This window comes from Sabethes cyaneus, chromosome 2, assembly GCF_943734655.1.
Source record: "Sabethes cyaneus chromosome 2, idSabCyanKW18_F2, whole genome shotgun sequence".
Classification (NCBI taxonomy): Eukaryota; Metazoa; Arthropoda; class Insecta; order Diptera; family Culicidae; genus Sabethes; species Sabethes cyaneus.
In genome coordinates this window covers 173,979,974-173,995,417 of record NC_071354.1, presented here as the reverse complement: position 1 = coordinate 173,995,417, position 15,444 = coordinate 173,979,974, and the positions used below count along the sequence as shown (strand labels likewise).

At 40.7% G+C, this 15,444-nt stretch overlaps 2 protein-coding genes across 2 annotated transcripts; one reads left to right on the top strand and one right to left on the bottom strand.

Annotated features, from left to right (window-relative positions):
* Nucleotides 1–4,139: 4,139 nt before the first annotated feature.
* Nucleotides 4,140–5,807, bottom strand: LOC128737095 (ankyrin repeat and MYND domain-containing protein 2). The gene is made up of 2 exons (XM_053831658.1): nucleotides 4,852–5,807; nucleotides 4,140–4,784 (listed from the first exon to the last, which is right to left on the bottom strand). Exons 1-2 carry the CDS (start codon nucleotides 5,702–5,704, stop codon nucleotides 4,372–4,374), a joined length of 1,266 nt encoding a protein of 421 aa, XP_053687633.1. The 5' UTR covers nucleotides 5,705–5,807; the 3' UTR covers nucleotides 4,140–4,371.
* A 2,337-nt stretch (nucleotides 5,808–8,144) lies between these two features.
* LOC128733420 (tectonin beta-propeller repeat-containing protein) lies at nucleotides 8,145–13,528 on the top strand. The gene is made up of 6 exons (XM_053826991.1): nucleotides 8,145–8,306; nucleotides 8,376–10,486; nucleotides 10,561–11,186; nucleotides 11,245–12,052; nucleotides 12,116–12,571; nucleotides 12,640–13,528. Exons 2-6 carry the CDS (start codon nucleotides 8,435–8,437, stop codon nucleotides 12,679–12,681), a joined length of 3,984 nt encoding a protein of 1,327 aa, XP_053682966.1. The 5' UTR covers nucleotides 8,145–8,306; nucleotides 8,376–8,434; the 3' UTR covers nucleotides 12,682–13,528.
* Nucleotides 13,529–15,444: the final 1,916 nt, after the last annotated feature.

The window sequence follows — 15,444 nt, the reverse complement described above, 5'->3', positions numbered from 1 at the left end:
AGAGTATGTTTGAACTGTTGAAATGTAGGAAGTTCTTTCTTGGAATTACATGATCGGGATTTATATTTACATTTGCACTAAAGTAGATTTGTTTGCAATAAAAATCACAAATTGGACAAACAAGAACGCATTAAAATTTAAACAATTTTCTAATAAAAAATCATGTTTTCTTTTTGGAGTTTAATTTATTATGAAATACAGGAAAAAATTCGGCCAAGCTTCCGGCTGACCGAATCAAAAATTCCGAGCCTTTCGTTTAACTTCAGATTGGCCTCGTTCAATTTGTTGGTTATACATTAGGATGAATTAAAAAATTGCCTAATTTCGATAATTCATTGGAATAAATTTGCCTTAAATCCAATGTTTATTAGGCTTGATTAGACGTCTTACCGGACGGCATTATCGCAATTGGCCAGAACCTATGACTATGAGCGATGAACTATGGCCGATGAAAAAATTGATGTCGATATGTTCTTTAGTTCTTTCGAGATCTTCGCGATCAGCGGAGCTTCTCCATTTTCACAAAGAAACCATTGGAGTAAATCGTCCGTTTGAAGGGCGCTCGTTAATTTTCTATTGGTCGCAACTGGGGGACGTTGGTCCATCTCATCAAATCCATCTTCATGCGATATTTCTTGATGAGGGCAACAACTTCCGGCAGACATCCCGTGCTATATATCTCTCCGTTGACCACCAGCCTCGAAGGAAAGAACAGCGGCTTAGACATTTCCTTCTTACTGATCGTCAGTTACAGAAGGATCTTCTTCGGGAACTTCGCGAGAGAGATATTTGAAAATAATTAGTTACTGAATGGCTAGAAATGCGTAACATAGATCCAATCGTGGTCCTTAGCCTTTTATCCAGCAACTCCTATCCCTATCTTATCGTGGTATCAGCCGGAATACGAGTAATCTTAGCGGAGAACGAGTAACCAACCCTGGTGGAAACTAAGGACGTATACCGACAGAAAAGGAGGCCCTCATGTGCGCGGTCGTACTCCAGGCTAGGAGCGGGTGTTGTCTCGGAATTCACCTAGGATGGCAGCGCCATCACAAGAATCTAAAAAATTGCGAACAATTAAAGGAAATTCGACTCAGAACATTCGACATGGACAAAACTGACGAAATAAGGCCATGGAATGGATGCTTGGTACCTAGAACTGCAGATTGCTGAATTTCGTGTCACAAAGGCAAGAAGACGTGGAGGATCTGTGGTGGCAAGACCCAATTTTACCAGAGCGGTGGAGCGACCAACGAGCTGGGAACGGGTTTTGTAGTAATGCAGGGTTTCGTGATGCACATCAAGATCGTCATCGGATATAAATATATGAGATATGAACGCCCAAATCGACACAAAAGCGATGTAGACCGTTGATCGAGACCAATAGCCTGCACACCGACAAGAACAACAACGAACAGCGATGTATCCACTTTGCAGCTTCCCGAGCCCAGATGATTAGAAGCACTTTCTTTCCCCGCAAAGATCTACAAGGCACCTGGAGATCACCTGATCAACGAACACTGAACCAAATCGACCATATTATAACTTTTTCGGGCTAATGAGACGCGTAACTTCTATAAGAAGGCGAAACAATCTCGTAAAGGACACACACCGAAGTCGGAAATGTGTAGAAACGAGGAGGGAAATTTGGTCACGAGCGAGCGCGGGATGGTCGACAGGTGGAAGCAGTTTCTTCGATGAGCATCTCAACAGAAGTTAAACTTCGAGTGCATACAAACGATAAACGACAAACGGCGAAATAACGGCCAGCTGCAGAATAATAGAGCCGCCGGACCGACCCTCGGCAGAACTCTACAGAAATAGCCAAGAACCGCTAGCAGCCATGGCGAAAACAGTCAAGCGACTATGCTCGATGCTTTGTTCGTACTGCCAGTTTCAGCCCGTAGCGAAGAAGTTGGACATGGTGGAGCTCTTCGTTAGGTGAAAGCGTTCAACGGAAGCTTGGTTTCGGCCGCCCGATTGTGATGCGCGACCTGAAGTTGCGCGACGCGAAGCTGAAGTTGAAGACCGAGAGCAAGGTAGTCTCATCGTTCCACACCTTGGGCCGGCAAACTGGCTAAACAGTGAAGAAGTACTCGAAGCGTCAGTCGAGACTGGCTGTCTCTGAGTAGCAGGCAATCGCCCAGAGAACGGCCGGATCTGACCTTGGCCAATCATGCCAAGAGATCACTTGGGAAGATGAACCGGCTGAATATAAACGTTGTACCGACGATCACCAACTCTCCCAATGCCGACTGACTGCGACCAATAGAAATTTTTTGGGTAAAGCTCAAACGGACCATTTACTTCAACAACTTGGCGGCCAAAACGGAGAAGAAGCTGTTCGCCAAGGTCACGAAAGATTTGAATAACATGCCGACCCAACAAACATTTTTGTCGTATAACAGCTTATCAAGCGCTAATAATTCGGTAATTAGAAAAAATGTTTGTTGGGGTTTGACTTTTGGTCGGCCATAGCGATAATTTCGATAAATCGCTGTCAAGCCACCAGACAGGATGTCGAAGCAGGAGCGAATACGAAAAAGTGATGAACTTGTAACGAAGGGGACGCCAAATTGGGTTTCCACCAATGACGTAACAACTCACAATGTCATGCTACGGCTCTGCATACGATACAGTCGATTGATTTTGCTCTTTTGATTACTGCATCTCAGCCAAGCAAAATTTGAAAAAGTAATGTATGGGGCGTTTGTAGAATTTGTTATTATCTACAATATTGCTGAAGTAAGCATTACTGTGCATTTTGTATTTATGGCGCTATAAGGCTGCTACCCGCTTGGTAGCAAAAAGAGCGCTCCTTTTGCTACCAACGGCATTGCTGCTCTACAGCGCCGTAAATACTAAAGATAAAACTTCACTTTCTTCAGCGATATTATAGATACTTACTAGCTCTACTAATGCCCCATACACCACATTTTCAAATTCTGCTTGGCTGAGGAGCAGTAACCAAAAAAGCAAAATCAAAGCGAAAAGTGTATGCCAAGCCTGGCTACCTTGAAGCGCGGGATGTGTTACGTGCGTGTTTCGGAAAAACTCTTGAGTTTCTTCGAATCGGGTAGAGGGTTGCGGTAAGAGGATGGACTATCCCGTATATTATTCAACATCGCTATTGAAGGTAGCCAACTCCTAGCCTTCACAGACGACCTCGACATCATTAGTAGAAACCTTGAGACGACGGAAGCAACCTACAAACACCAGATTAAAAAACTATTCGAAAATCAGCACTGGTGATTCAGCAGTAGTTTTTGGGCACAGAATAAGAGTTTTACTATTAAAAATGTATTCACAGCATTTATCTTACCAATCTGAATAGGTACGGTCTATTATAACCATCAATCTGAATAGGTACATACAATACATTTTCGTGAACAGAATTTTCGTTTCAATTGAAAAAACCGCTGTTGAAACTTATAGAATCAATCACGACTCTTAACGGGAAACTAACAGCTATTAACTTTTCGACGAAAAGCCCAATTTCGGAAGCAGGTTTTGGGCACAAAACAGGGGTTTTGTATTTAAAAATGTATTCACTGCATTCTTCTTGGCAATCGGAATACAGCGAATATATTTTTATGAACGGAACTTTTGTTTCAGACAAAAAAAACTGTTTTTGAAATGTACGGAATCAATGACGACTCATATCACCTTAAGAAGAAATTTCGTACACGAAAATGTATTTAATGTGTGCAAATTGGCAAGAAAAATGCTGCGAATACATTTTTAAATGTTAAACTCTTAATCTGTGCCCAAAACTGGTTCTGAAATTCGAAAAGTGAATGACGAGGACGACTCATTTTTCCTGAATTTGTAATTGCCCTCTCAAAAAATTATACCGAGGTATTTATTATTCATTTTTGCATACAAGTGTTCGCATGATAGTTCAATGCAATACAGTGCCTGCAGTTGCAGCATTGCAGGCGATTGTTCACTAGGAAACCTTTACATGCATGAATGTATCGAACAGTTTTCTCCCATTCGAATAAGGATGGCATCCTCGAATATACCAGCGTGATACAACCGGTGCTGGGCTCAATCGAAAGATCGATCCGACATTTTCGATAAGTAGGCAAATCAGTTCATTCAGGAACGCAAAAGTAAAATCAGTCAGCTCCATTTATCTGTTTTATTGACATCCAAAAAAATAGCAAATGACACATACAAACTCTTCGAGTTACATTTATTTTGACTGCCACACCTTTTATTCCCTATTCGTCTAGATTTGCTCGCAATCATTGTGTGCACTTATTACACACGGCTGTTATAAATTTAGTATGTTTGACTTTTTGATCAGTACTTGCAGTATTTTTGCGCAAGTACCACATGATCCGGTATCGAATCTTATTGTGACATTTAACTGGTAACCAACTTCTGTAGCTGCTCGCTGATCTCTGCTGAATCAATTTCCTTTTTAGTCTCCTTTTGACCACCCTGCCCGGTCGCATTTGACGAAGGACGGGCGCACACTTTCTTATGCAGAAACCAATGTAACCGTTGACACTCTCGGTCACAGTACTGTACCTGTTTACATTTGGAACACTTTTTGTCCGGTTTCTCTTCACCGCATGAACTACAGTAGGAAATCGTATCCTGAAATCCACGCTGTCCATTAATGGCCGATTTGATAATTTCCAAAGCACTAGCTGGATTTTCCTTGCTGGCAAGCTGAGTTACCACTTGTCGAAAGATAGTACATTCTCGAAACGGAAACTCCCGAACACATTCGCGAATTGTTGCTTCTATGTATTCCAGAGAGCCATCCTTCCCTAAAATAAAAAGCAACACCGCAAATGAAATAGATGATGCAAATTCCATCGAACATTTCAACTTTACCTGGTTTTAAGACGCGTTTAGCAAACAGTTCTACAAAATCGGTTTTCTGATCTTTGCCGCCTCCACCACCATCTTTTCGGGCAAGGAAATAATCCCGACATTTTGAAATTTCACTGACAAAGTAACCTAAATAATGATACTTGAATGCCATCACCTCATTAACCTCAGTTCGTCGTTTCATCTCTCGCTCCATCATCTCCTCCAAAACATTCCTGATACGTTTCAGGTCGTCGATGAAAAGTCCATATTTTTGCAAATTCAGAGCAATTCTTACGGGATGAATGTTTACTTGCATAACAAACTTATGAAATCCCTCAAGATGAACTACCGGAAGAAGTGGCTCCCCCTGAGATCCTTGCGGTTTGGTGAAACATTCTATTTCCTTGATTGGAACAAAATTGTTAATCGTTGCTACAACCTGATGGTTGGCCACAAATGCTGCCATCTGAGCTGCAGTCCTTCCGACGGAATTAAGGGCACCGGCTTTTGCACCTGCCAGTAGCAACTTGAGACACACTTCAACGCTACCGGACAGAGCTCCGAAATGCAGTGCCGTGTAATTGTACTCGTGCTTGCTCGAGTTAACGTCTGCACCCTGATCCAGCAACAACTGGACCGCTTCTTTGTTGCCCTTATAGGAGGCATGCTGCAACGGTGTCATACCATTTTCGTCTACAAAATCGACGTTTTGCTTGTATTGGGCCAATGCTAGTTTCAACTCGCTTATTTCGTTTTTCGAGATACGATCGAATATTGTTTTCTGTTCAGCAGACAGTACCACTTTTGGAACGGAAGAGATATCTTGTTCCGTTACGTTTTCTGCTTGCTTCGCTGCTGGATCCTCGGCTGACATTATGAAATACTTCGTTTTTCTAGATCAAATACACGAGAAAAATGTGTAATCTTCTAAATACTTTGCAATCTAACTAAATAAAATAGAAGTAAACATGCGCTTTCGAAACCTCTTCAGGCTTGATGGAAAGGATCGAAAATTTTATGACAGTTTTCTTCTTTTGACACTAGTTTGTTGTCAGCCAATGAAGTACTAAAACAATGTGATATATACCAATGGTGCGCGGATTTTTTTGATAACGGTAAAGCCAACGATAGAGCAATGTTTCCAACAGCAATACTTATTACGCACCTCTGAAAAAAGTTACCTTTGATTACCTTAAGGTCCAGACACAATACATACGGATTTTACTACGTTGCGGAAATTTGACAGAAAACCCATGGAAAAACTGCCCAATTGCCGCAACGTAATAAAATCCGTATGCATTGCGTTTGGGTAAAGGGGTGACATTGCGATTCTCGTTTTGAGTGATTTTGGTTCGTTTCGACCACGTTAAACGAATAGGGGAAACGAACCAAAATCACTCGAAACAAGAATCGCAATGTCACCCTTGATTACTTCTGATAACCTATAGGACAGGACATGACATGTGACTTCTTCTTCTTCTTGTTTTTGTTTTGGCGATTCCCTTTCAAAACTATACAGCAAACTTTACTATACAGCAAGCGAAAAGTGTTTCCAAGAATGCAGCTGCAGTTTATGATAGAAGCCAGTTCTAGTTGATCACTAATTACAAGAAAATAGATCCAATCTGATCGAATAATACTAACATTTCGATTTAGTTTGTTCTATGTTCACACGCTACGATACACAAACTCTTAAAAACCTAGTAACGTGAAAAACTTGATTGTTTCAGGGTTTGCTGTGGTTTCCAGCAACACTTTTGCGCTTCCCTTGTGTATTTTTGTTTCTACAGTTGCACGCATGAAATCAGCCAATCAGGAAGCTGGCTCTTTTTTGACAGCAAATTGGCTCTTTTGCGATACAACGTGTCATGTCCTATCCTAGCTGATAACCATTAAGTTTTGGTAATCAATTTGTACACACCTAAAAAAAAGTGCCGAAGTCAGCAAAATTTTGCCGAGATTTGGACAGCCGAGCGTTCGGTAAAATTTTTTATGAGGCCAAACGTTAGTAAAGATCCGTAAACGTCGATTTGCAAAACTGAAATCCGGCTGTCTAAATCTCGGCAAATTTTGCTGAGTTTTTCAAGTGTGTAGTGATTACTAAAAATTATGCATGATTACCAGTGATTACTTAAGATTATTACCATTAGGTATTCGTAGATAATTACAAAAGTAATACTTTTGAAAACACCAGAATTATTGTTTTATGTATCAATAGAATATTTTATATGACAAGCGACAAGGTAACGTGCTGATATTGATATTGCGCTTTCTCGTGCTGGTGCTTTGACAATCCACAGATGACCCCACGGGAAAGTAATAGCAATATCAACAATGTTGTTAGTTAGTAAAATGGACTATTGATAAGTTTTAACTGAATATATTTTACATTTAGTTCAAAACGGTTATATTTTTTATTCAAATAATTTTTTTTTGTTATCAACGACGTTTTAAAATAATTTTTTAGGCGCAAAACAACAAATTGTTTAAATAAAATGAACTGGATTTTTTCTCTTCGCTGATATTTGAAGATAGAATTAACAAAATGCGCGAAAATGGCGAATGTCGCAAGCGTAAACAAACCGAGTGAGGGTTTTGATTTTCCTATGCTGGTCCAGCAAAAAATAACTCTCACTCGTTTTGTTTACATTTGCGACATTCGCCCTTTTGTTAATTCTACCTAGATTTTTGGTAGATTGGGTAGATTGACATCAGAGATGCCAGAAGTGAAGAGATGTCTTCATTTTGAAGACATTTTTGTTACAAAGAAGACTTTTATTTTGAAATGTCTTCACTTGAAGACATGTCTTCACCATGCAATTCAAATGGGCAAAAAATTCTAGAATGCCGGAAGAAGACAAATGAAGACATTTTTTCTTGATTCGTGAAGACTTTTCCAAAAATCACCTGGCATCCCTGATTGACATCCCTAATGGTTATAGTCAGGGATACCAGATTTGCAGATTTGTCTGCAAATTGCAGATTTTTGGAACGGTCTTGCAGATCATTATAAATTTGCAGATATTTGCAGTTTTTTTGACTTTTATTGTTTTGTTGCAGATTTTTGTTCGAAACTCTTTAAACTTTCACAGACTTCCTAAAAAAGTGTGCAGATTTTCGCAGATTATTTTCAAACCTGAAAATTCGAGTAGCCGGAAAACTGCTCGATTTTTCCGGTTTTCGAGCAGTTGCAGACATTTTTTTTAGAAAATATGGCATCTCTGGTTATAGTACTCCGACACATGGTGAGTGACATTTAAGTCTGATAATAAAAAGCCTATAGCAAGATCAAAACAACATCCTTGCAAAAAGTCTGCGAATTTTCATTTAATGGAAAAAGGTTGCGTACCTTATTAAAACCATTGTAAATAATACTTTAGTAGCGTGAATTCTATGTGAAATCTTCCCAGCCAGTGTGTTTAAACGGAATATTTAACCTACTGTTTAACGTGAATTGTTAAATCGCGATTTTAGATGTGCGACTAATGGCTGAGTCAGAATATCGATTTATCTGAAAATGTGAACTGACATTTTTTTCATTTAAGGATACTGTAAATCAAGAAAGAATTCTTTTTACACTCATCCTAATCCAGCGTAGTTGGCAATGCCAAGTACATTACTGTTCGCAAACAGCAATGAAGGCCGAGTGTACGCGCTGTCCACCGCCGGGTCGGCCTGGCGGGAGTTCCTATACCTGGGACTGGAGTTTAAACGAATTTCAGTGGTTCCACACTTTATGTGGGCCATCGGCGGAGATCGGCAAGTGTACGTCCATGTACACGGTCTGGACATTCCAATTCGAATGAAAGAGGAAACATACGAAAATGAACGATGGCTCCCGATTGAAGGTTTCTCCAGTAGGTTACTTCCAACGGACCGCTATCATTTCTCCAATGTTGACGGAACAGTAGACAGAAATATCGATAAGATTCGATTGCCTTCAATGGCTTGGCAGTGGGAAGGTGAATGGCAACTCGATCTCAGCTTGGACGGACAACCATTAGACCATGATGGTTGGACTTATGCGGTTGATTTCCCATCTACCTATCATCCCCAGAAAAATTGGAAGTCCTGTGTAAGGCGTCGGAAATGGATACGTTTCCGAAGATACTGTGCGTTGAACTCTTGGTGTGCTGTAGCTCCGCTTCATAAGGATCCTACCCAAGAACCGTTCATAGATGTAGCAATCAATGGAACTAATGTCCCTGGAGCCGCACCGGGTCTTTTGTTGGTTTGGGCTGTTACGGCACATGGAAGAGTTATGTTCAGAACAGGAGTGACCACTACAGCACCGGAAGGCCTTCGTTGGACGTTAGTCACGACTCCATCCGGATGTGAAGTGTCGCAAATTGCAGTTGGACCCACCGGCCTAGTCTGGGCTTCATTGTACAATGGAAGGGCTATCGTACGTGCAGGTGTTACCCGTGATGCACCGATGGGTACCACATGGTTAGAAGTAAAACCACCTGGTTCTAATTTGAAAATCGCGCAAGTTTCTGTAGGAACCAATTCCGTGTGGTGTGTAACTAGCGATAACCACGTGTGGTTTCGGCGTGGAGTCAATGGAGAAGCGTCCGGAATTAGTGAAGATGCGGCTATTGGAAGTGGTTGGGTTGAGATGGTTGGAAATATTTCGTACATCTCTGTAGCTCCAAATGACCAGGTATTCGCCGTAGGATCTGAAGATCGTGCACTTTACTTCCGCTCTGGAGTGTCTGCTTCGGATCCCACAGGAAAAAAATGGCGCATAATACAGCTTCCCTTGCAAATGAGTCGAACTTCTAGTAACTTTTCCATTTCTAGTCGACGCAGTGGTAGCGATTCTCCTTCGACCAAACATCGTAGTTTGAACAGTTTATACAAAGAGAAACTACAACAGGAAAGTTGCTCTTTGGTGGAAAATAGCGAGGAAACATCTCGATCGGCTCCAACAATTAATCCAAAGAATCGTCCTGAATTATGGCATAAACCTGAGGTCTCCCCGGATGCAATTACCACGGTTAACAAACTAGAATCGCAGCACGTTGGAAGCCTTGTGGAGAAAAAGGTGACCAGGAATTTGTCAAATGAAACCGTTGTTGCTTCCAGTGCCCCATTGAACGAAGTTTACGAAATTTCCGGAAAACAGTTAAAAAATTCTCGTGCTTGGAGTCCCGTGAGAAGTGTTGGGTCGGTAGTAGGGACCGAAGCACATCCGGAATCTGATTCAAGTGTTTTTGAAGGAGAAAGTTCTCGGGATTCAGGCGTTTTCGGTGAATACGAAGACCACGGCGGGTCGCAGAATTGGGCAGAATGTGAAGTACTTTGGATTGGTTGTGCGGCCGGTGCCGTCAGCGTAGACCCAAACCAGTTACCAAGTTGGTTCAACGATGCATTCGCAAATGCAACCCAGGAGGAACTTACTCAGCCCTGGCGTCTGAAGATCCTGGATGACTTGAAACAGCGCCCTCCTGGTCCGCTGGGGAGCAGCGAGTTTGCAGTTTATGAAAAAGCTATTGAAATGTCATCTTGGGTAAAATCGGGTGAAGCTCGAGCTGCCAAGTCGGGGCATGCTTTTGAGGATTGCTTGATCGAGCTCGAGTGGGTCAACAATCAGGGCTCGGGACCGGATTCTGGAACATTAACTATTTTAAATCCGGATGGGATAACAACGAAGGTGTGTATCTTAGTTTATTGCAATGTGTTTATGTAAATTCGAACTGAACTTCGAACGAATTGTCATGCTTACAGATGCAGTTCTCCCTATCGGAAATAACGTGCATTATGTGCTGCAGTGAGCCTGGTTCGCCAAGGCTAGCTATCCATGCCCCACGATTACCTCCCGGATCATCACCGATCAAGGTTCAGTTCAGTGGTGACACCGATTTGGAAGACTGGATATCACACCTCACGTCTGTGTGCTGCCAAATAAATGAAGTGCATAGCAAACCATCGCCCCGTTCTATGTGGATCACTTCCAACATGGGCGACGTCTTTGTGTTTGACCCAACCAACCTGGAAGCTTCACAGTGGCAACCAGAGGAAAAAATCTTCCAGCTAAAAATTGACGTTTCGGCTGCCGAAACGCCTTATCTTACTTCTCTGTATAATGGAATGGCTAGAGGATCACGGCTCGAAATCTCAGGCTTTGTGTACGACGATGCTGATCACATTCGGTTTGACCTGCAAAGCCATCCAACGGTTCGCTTAAGACATAAGATGGAATCTCAAAGAAACATTCCCTTGCACATTAATCCGCGTTTTAACGAGAAAATTACTGTTTTTAATTCAATGGAGGCTTCGCACTGGAACGAGAACGAAATACGAAACCAAGAAATGCTGTTTTCACCAGGGGCAGAATTCAAACTAGAAATTAGGTTTGTTTTATGATTATTTCTAACTTTAGATCTACTAATATTACTGAATAATTTACAGGACTGATCGCGAAGGCTTTCGAATATCGGTCAACGACAAGGAATATCCCAAATTTAAGTATCGGAACGGACTAACACCGGATGCCATCTATAGCTTGTACAGTAGTGGTCGAGTTAAGATTTTCAATATCGTTTATGAGAGCCCAAAATTGATTTTGCCATTGCGGGATGTTTTCTGGCGTCAAATAGGAGGACATCTCCGACGGGTTCAGCCTTGCAAAGCAGGAGTCGTGTGGGGTATCGGATATGACAATACAGCATGGGTATATACCGGAGGTTGGGGTGGAGCTTTTCTCAAAGGCTTGGAAACAAGTAATCAAGGGATAAACACGATGACGGATACACATAATTACTATATTTATGAGAACCAAAGATGGAATCCGCTATCAGGTTTTTCAACGACTGGCTTACCAACCGACCGGCATATGTGGAGCGATATTACGGGCAAACATAAACGAAGTAAGGAACACACGAAACTACTGTCTATGCATTGGCAATGGGTGAGCGATTGGATGGTAGACTTCCAAAATCCGGGTGGGGTTGATCGTGATGGATGGCAGTATGCAGTTGACTTTCCAGCCAGTTACCATGCCAAAAAGCAGTTTACAGATTATGTGCGGCGAAGACGGTGGTATAGAAAGTGCCGCCTCACAACGACTGGACCATGGCAGGAAGTTGGCAATGCAAAAATTATGGACGTATCGCTACAGCCAGACAGCGATGAAGTAGATTGCAGTATTACAGTGTGGGCAGTTGCCGCAAATGGAGATGTACTTTACCGCAGAGGTGTTAGCCAATCACAACCAGCGGTTAGTAATTTTGCAGGGATTCTTTTCAAAAACCTTTTATTAACATGCATATTTACTCGACAGGGTGCCGGATGGGAGCATGTAGCTTGTGATCAACCATTAGTTAGCATTAGTTGTCACCTGAACAAAGTATGGGCCATCGGTAAGAATGGATCCGCTTACTGGCGCTGTGGAATCTCTAGTGACAATCCACTCGGAAGCAAATGGCAGCCCATCGAACCGCCAGGTGGGGTCACATTCAAACAAATTTCAGTCGGAAAGGCAGGTATTTGGACGGTTGATACGGCGGGCCGATTATCCGTGCGAAAGGAAATAACTCCAACGTTTCCCGAGGGTAGCCACTGGCAGCTGTTATCCAATATCCAAAATGACCCTCCCCATTACGAAGGAAACGTTGGATTTAAGAACGTTTCCGTTGGGGAACATGTGTATGCCGTATCTCAGTCGGGATATATTTGTAAGAGAAGTGGAATCAGTACTGAGAACCCTGCTGGAACTGGCTGGGATCTAGGAATACAGGTGAGTTCTTTGTGATACGCGTACTATCATTGAAGTGGGATGTAATTTTACTGCTAATTCATTTTTAGGGAAATTGGCACTACGTATGTGTAAATGGATTCCTTAATTGAAATTGACAACCAAAGTAAGACTATTTTAGCTAAAAGTCTTTTCATCTAATGTGTATTAATGTGTTATTCTGATCGAACAAATCGACGTATTTATAACTACATCTGCTTATATAGTATGATCTGCGATCAATTGATTATATCGTGCATGTACGTTTGACAAGAAACTTTCGAAATATACAGGCAGCTTATTTTAAGTAACCTGACAAAGATTAGAGTCTAGGGGTGAAGATTAAATGAGACTAACGTGGTATAATTAAATGTTCGCATCTCGTATGTAAAATATGCTTTCATATTTAACAAATAAATAGTGATGCAGAATGCTAAAACAGCTCCGTTTTACAATTAGTTCAATGAATGAATTAATCTGATGTAAACTTCTTTGATGCCATATAAGCGTTAAATGTATCAAAGGTATTTAGGCATTTAATAAGAAGCTGTATAGCATATCTGTGCTCGGCACAACAGCATGTGGAATAACGACTATGATAATACCAATTCGGCTCTGACTGTGGCGTAATAGTTATTTGTAAACTTCTATTTTTGTTTTCAGAAATCATAAAATCAATTTTTGTTCACCAAACATTTTGAAAAACTGTGAAAGTCTTCTTTTTATGGATACTGCTCTTATGTGATATAAACTATATTTCGATCTAATTAGATTCTAATTTACAATTTCGACCAAGCCTAGTAAATAATTTTTATTTCTGCTAATAGCACCCAATAATACAACCCAATAATATTTGACACGCTATTACCTGTGTTCCAACAATATGAATGTAGAACCTATTCAAAATCTTGTTAAAATATCAGTATTTTTGGCGTTAAGGGATTTATCACTGTGCATTCTGCTAGCTATAAACCAAAATTTACAATTTCAACGGTCGTGTATTATTCTTATTGAAATTCCCAACTTTAAAAATCTCAAAAAATACATAGTTATTACTTTGTAAATTGGTATGCCCCAACTAATTCTTCAGGTTGATAGAAGAAGAGTGAACGTCTGTAAATCTACCACGCTTGTCCATTAACTTTTATCTCAGTACGCAACCTGCACCTGTTTTATAGGGAGGCTCGGGGCAAGATGGGCATCCCTCCATTTCACAGCTGCGAAACAGCTTTTGGTTAAAAAAAAACTCCCACAAACTATTAAATTGTGCGAAGTAATGTTTTAGCGTTGAATATAAATTTGCATGTGCTTGTTAGAAAAAGTACATGAAATAAATTATCGTTCTGATAGCCTTGATTTCCTATAACATTTTGCCATCAGAAAATAAACATTTTAAATAAATAAAAGATGCTTATTTATAAATTACATTTTACGATTAAACAACATATACTTTCCTAATTGAATCGTTTAAAAACATTTTCTAGCGATTCTTTTATGTTTTATAACTTTTTTAAACTATCACTGACTATCTTACCTGATAATCTACAGAAAATGAAGAAAGAAATCGATTTGGACCTTTAAGCGGGGTACGTAACTAAAAAGAAACCCATTTAAACCCGTTTCATATGCATAGATATGCAAAGAAATGCTCAAGAAATCAGTTGAATCGTTTATTTGAAAATCTCCATTGTTGGAAAACAAAAAAAAACTGATTTCCTCAAAAAATTTTGAACCAATCCTTATATTTTTTGATGTGAGGTTCTGTTACAATATCTAAAATATATTATGTAGACTTATCTTTTAATCAAAATAGTGATTCCACTTCAAATTACAATGCAATTGATATTTGGGGCTTCTCAAACAAACCAGAAATTAGTGGTGCACTTGAGTAGCTTTAGGCTGTTGTCATTTAAATTTGTGACCTTTTCATGGTCATAGTGTATAATTTGCTACAATGCATCATTGGCCCAGCCTCCCAATTAGCTTCGAGGTATGACGCTGGCCTAATAAGCCAGTCGTCATATGTTCGAATCTCGACTGGGAGAGGCTGTTAGAGTCAATAGGATCGTAGCAACTGGCCCTGCAAATGTCCTGCCCTCTAACGGCTGGCTGCGAAGTCTGTCGTATAAAAACAGAAGGTCAAGTTTCGATGACGGAATTGTAGCACCTAGGCTTTGCTTTGCTTTGCATCATTGGGGATGTTGATTTATTACTTGCTGCATAAGAAGAGGAGGGTAGGGGCGTCTAACGTCATTTTTCAAAAAAAAAAATTGATGTGGAATAATGGAAGTTTTAGAAAAAGTTTTGTACTTTTTTAATTGAAATTATTATCATGGTTTGCATACACCTATTAATATGGTAATAGGTGTATGCAAAGAATAGAAGTAATGGCCGAATTAAAGAACTGAACCAGAATAACATAAATTTTTACCAAATAGAATATTGCGACATAAGGCTACTAACTGGAGTATCCACAGTTACCCCTGCTCGTATCGGACGAAGGAGCAGAGGCACTAAGATAGAATACCGCAACAGGTTTTTAAAAAATTTGACTTGACAAATATATTTGCCTGACGTTGCAGGCTGGATACCCCCATTCCCACACACAAAACCGGGACGACTGATGAACGCTAGCTCCTACAAATCGACTGTGGTGGGGCGGCTTCGGGATTTCAATCATGCCAACTGCAGTGCATCCCGGTGGGTGATAAATTGACCTCAGGATAAAATTTGATTACGATCTGGTTTTCGGGGTTTTCGGTACGGAAGAATTTTCTTCTTCTAATAGCATAGAACCGGTGCGGTGCTTGCCGTCTCAAGAATTCCTCTCCACTGTACTCGATCCTGAGCTACTTGTTGCCAATTCGTTGAACGTT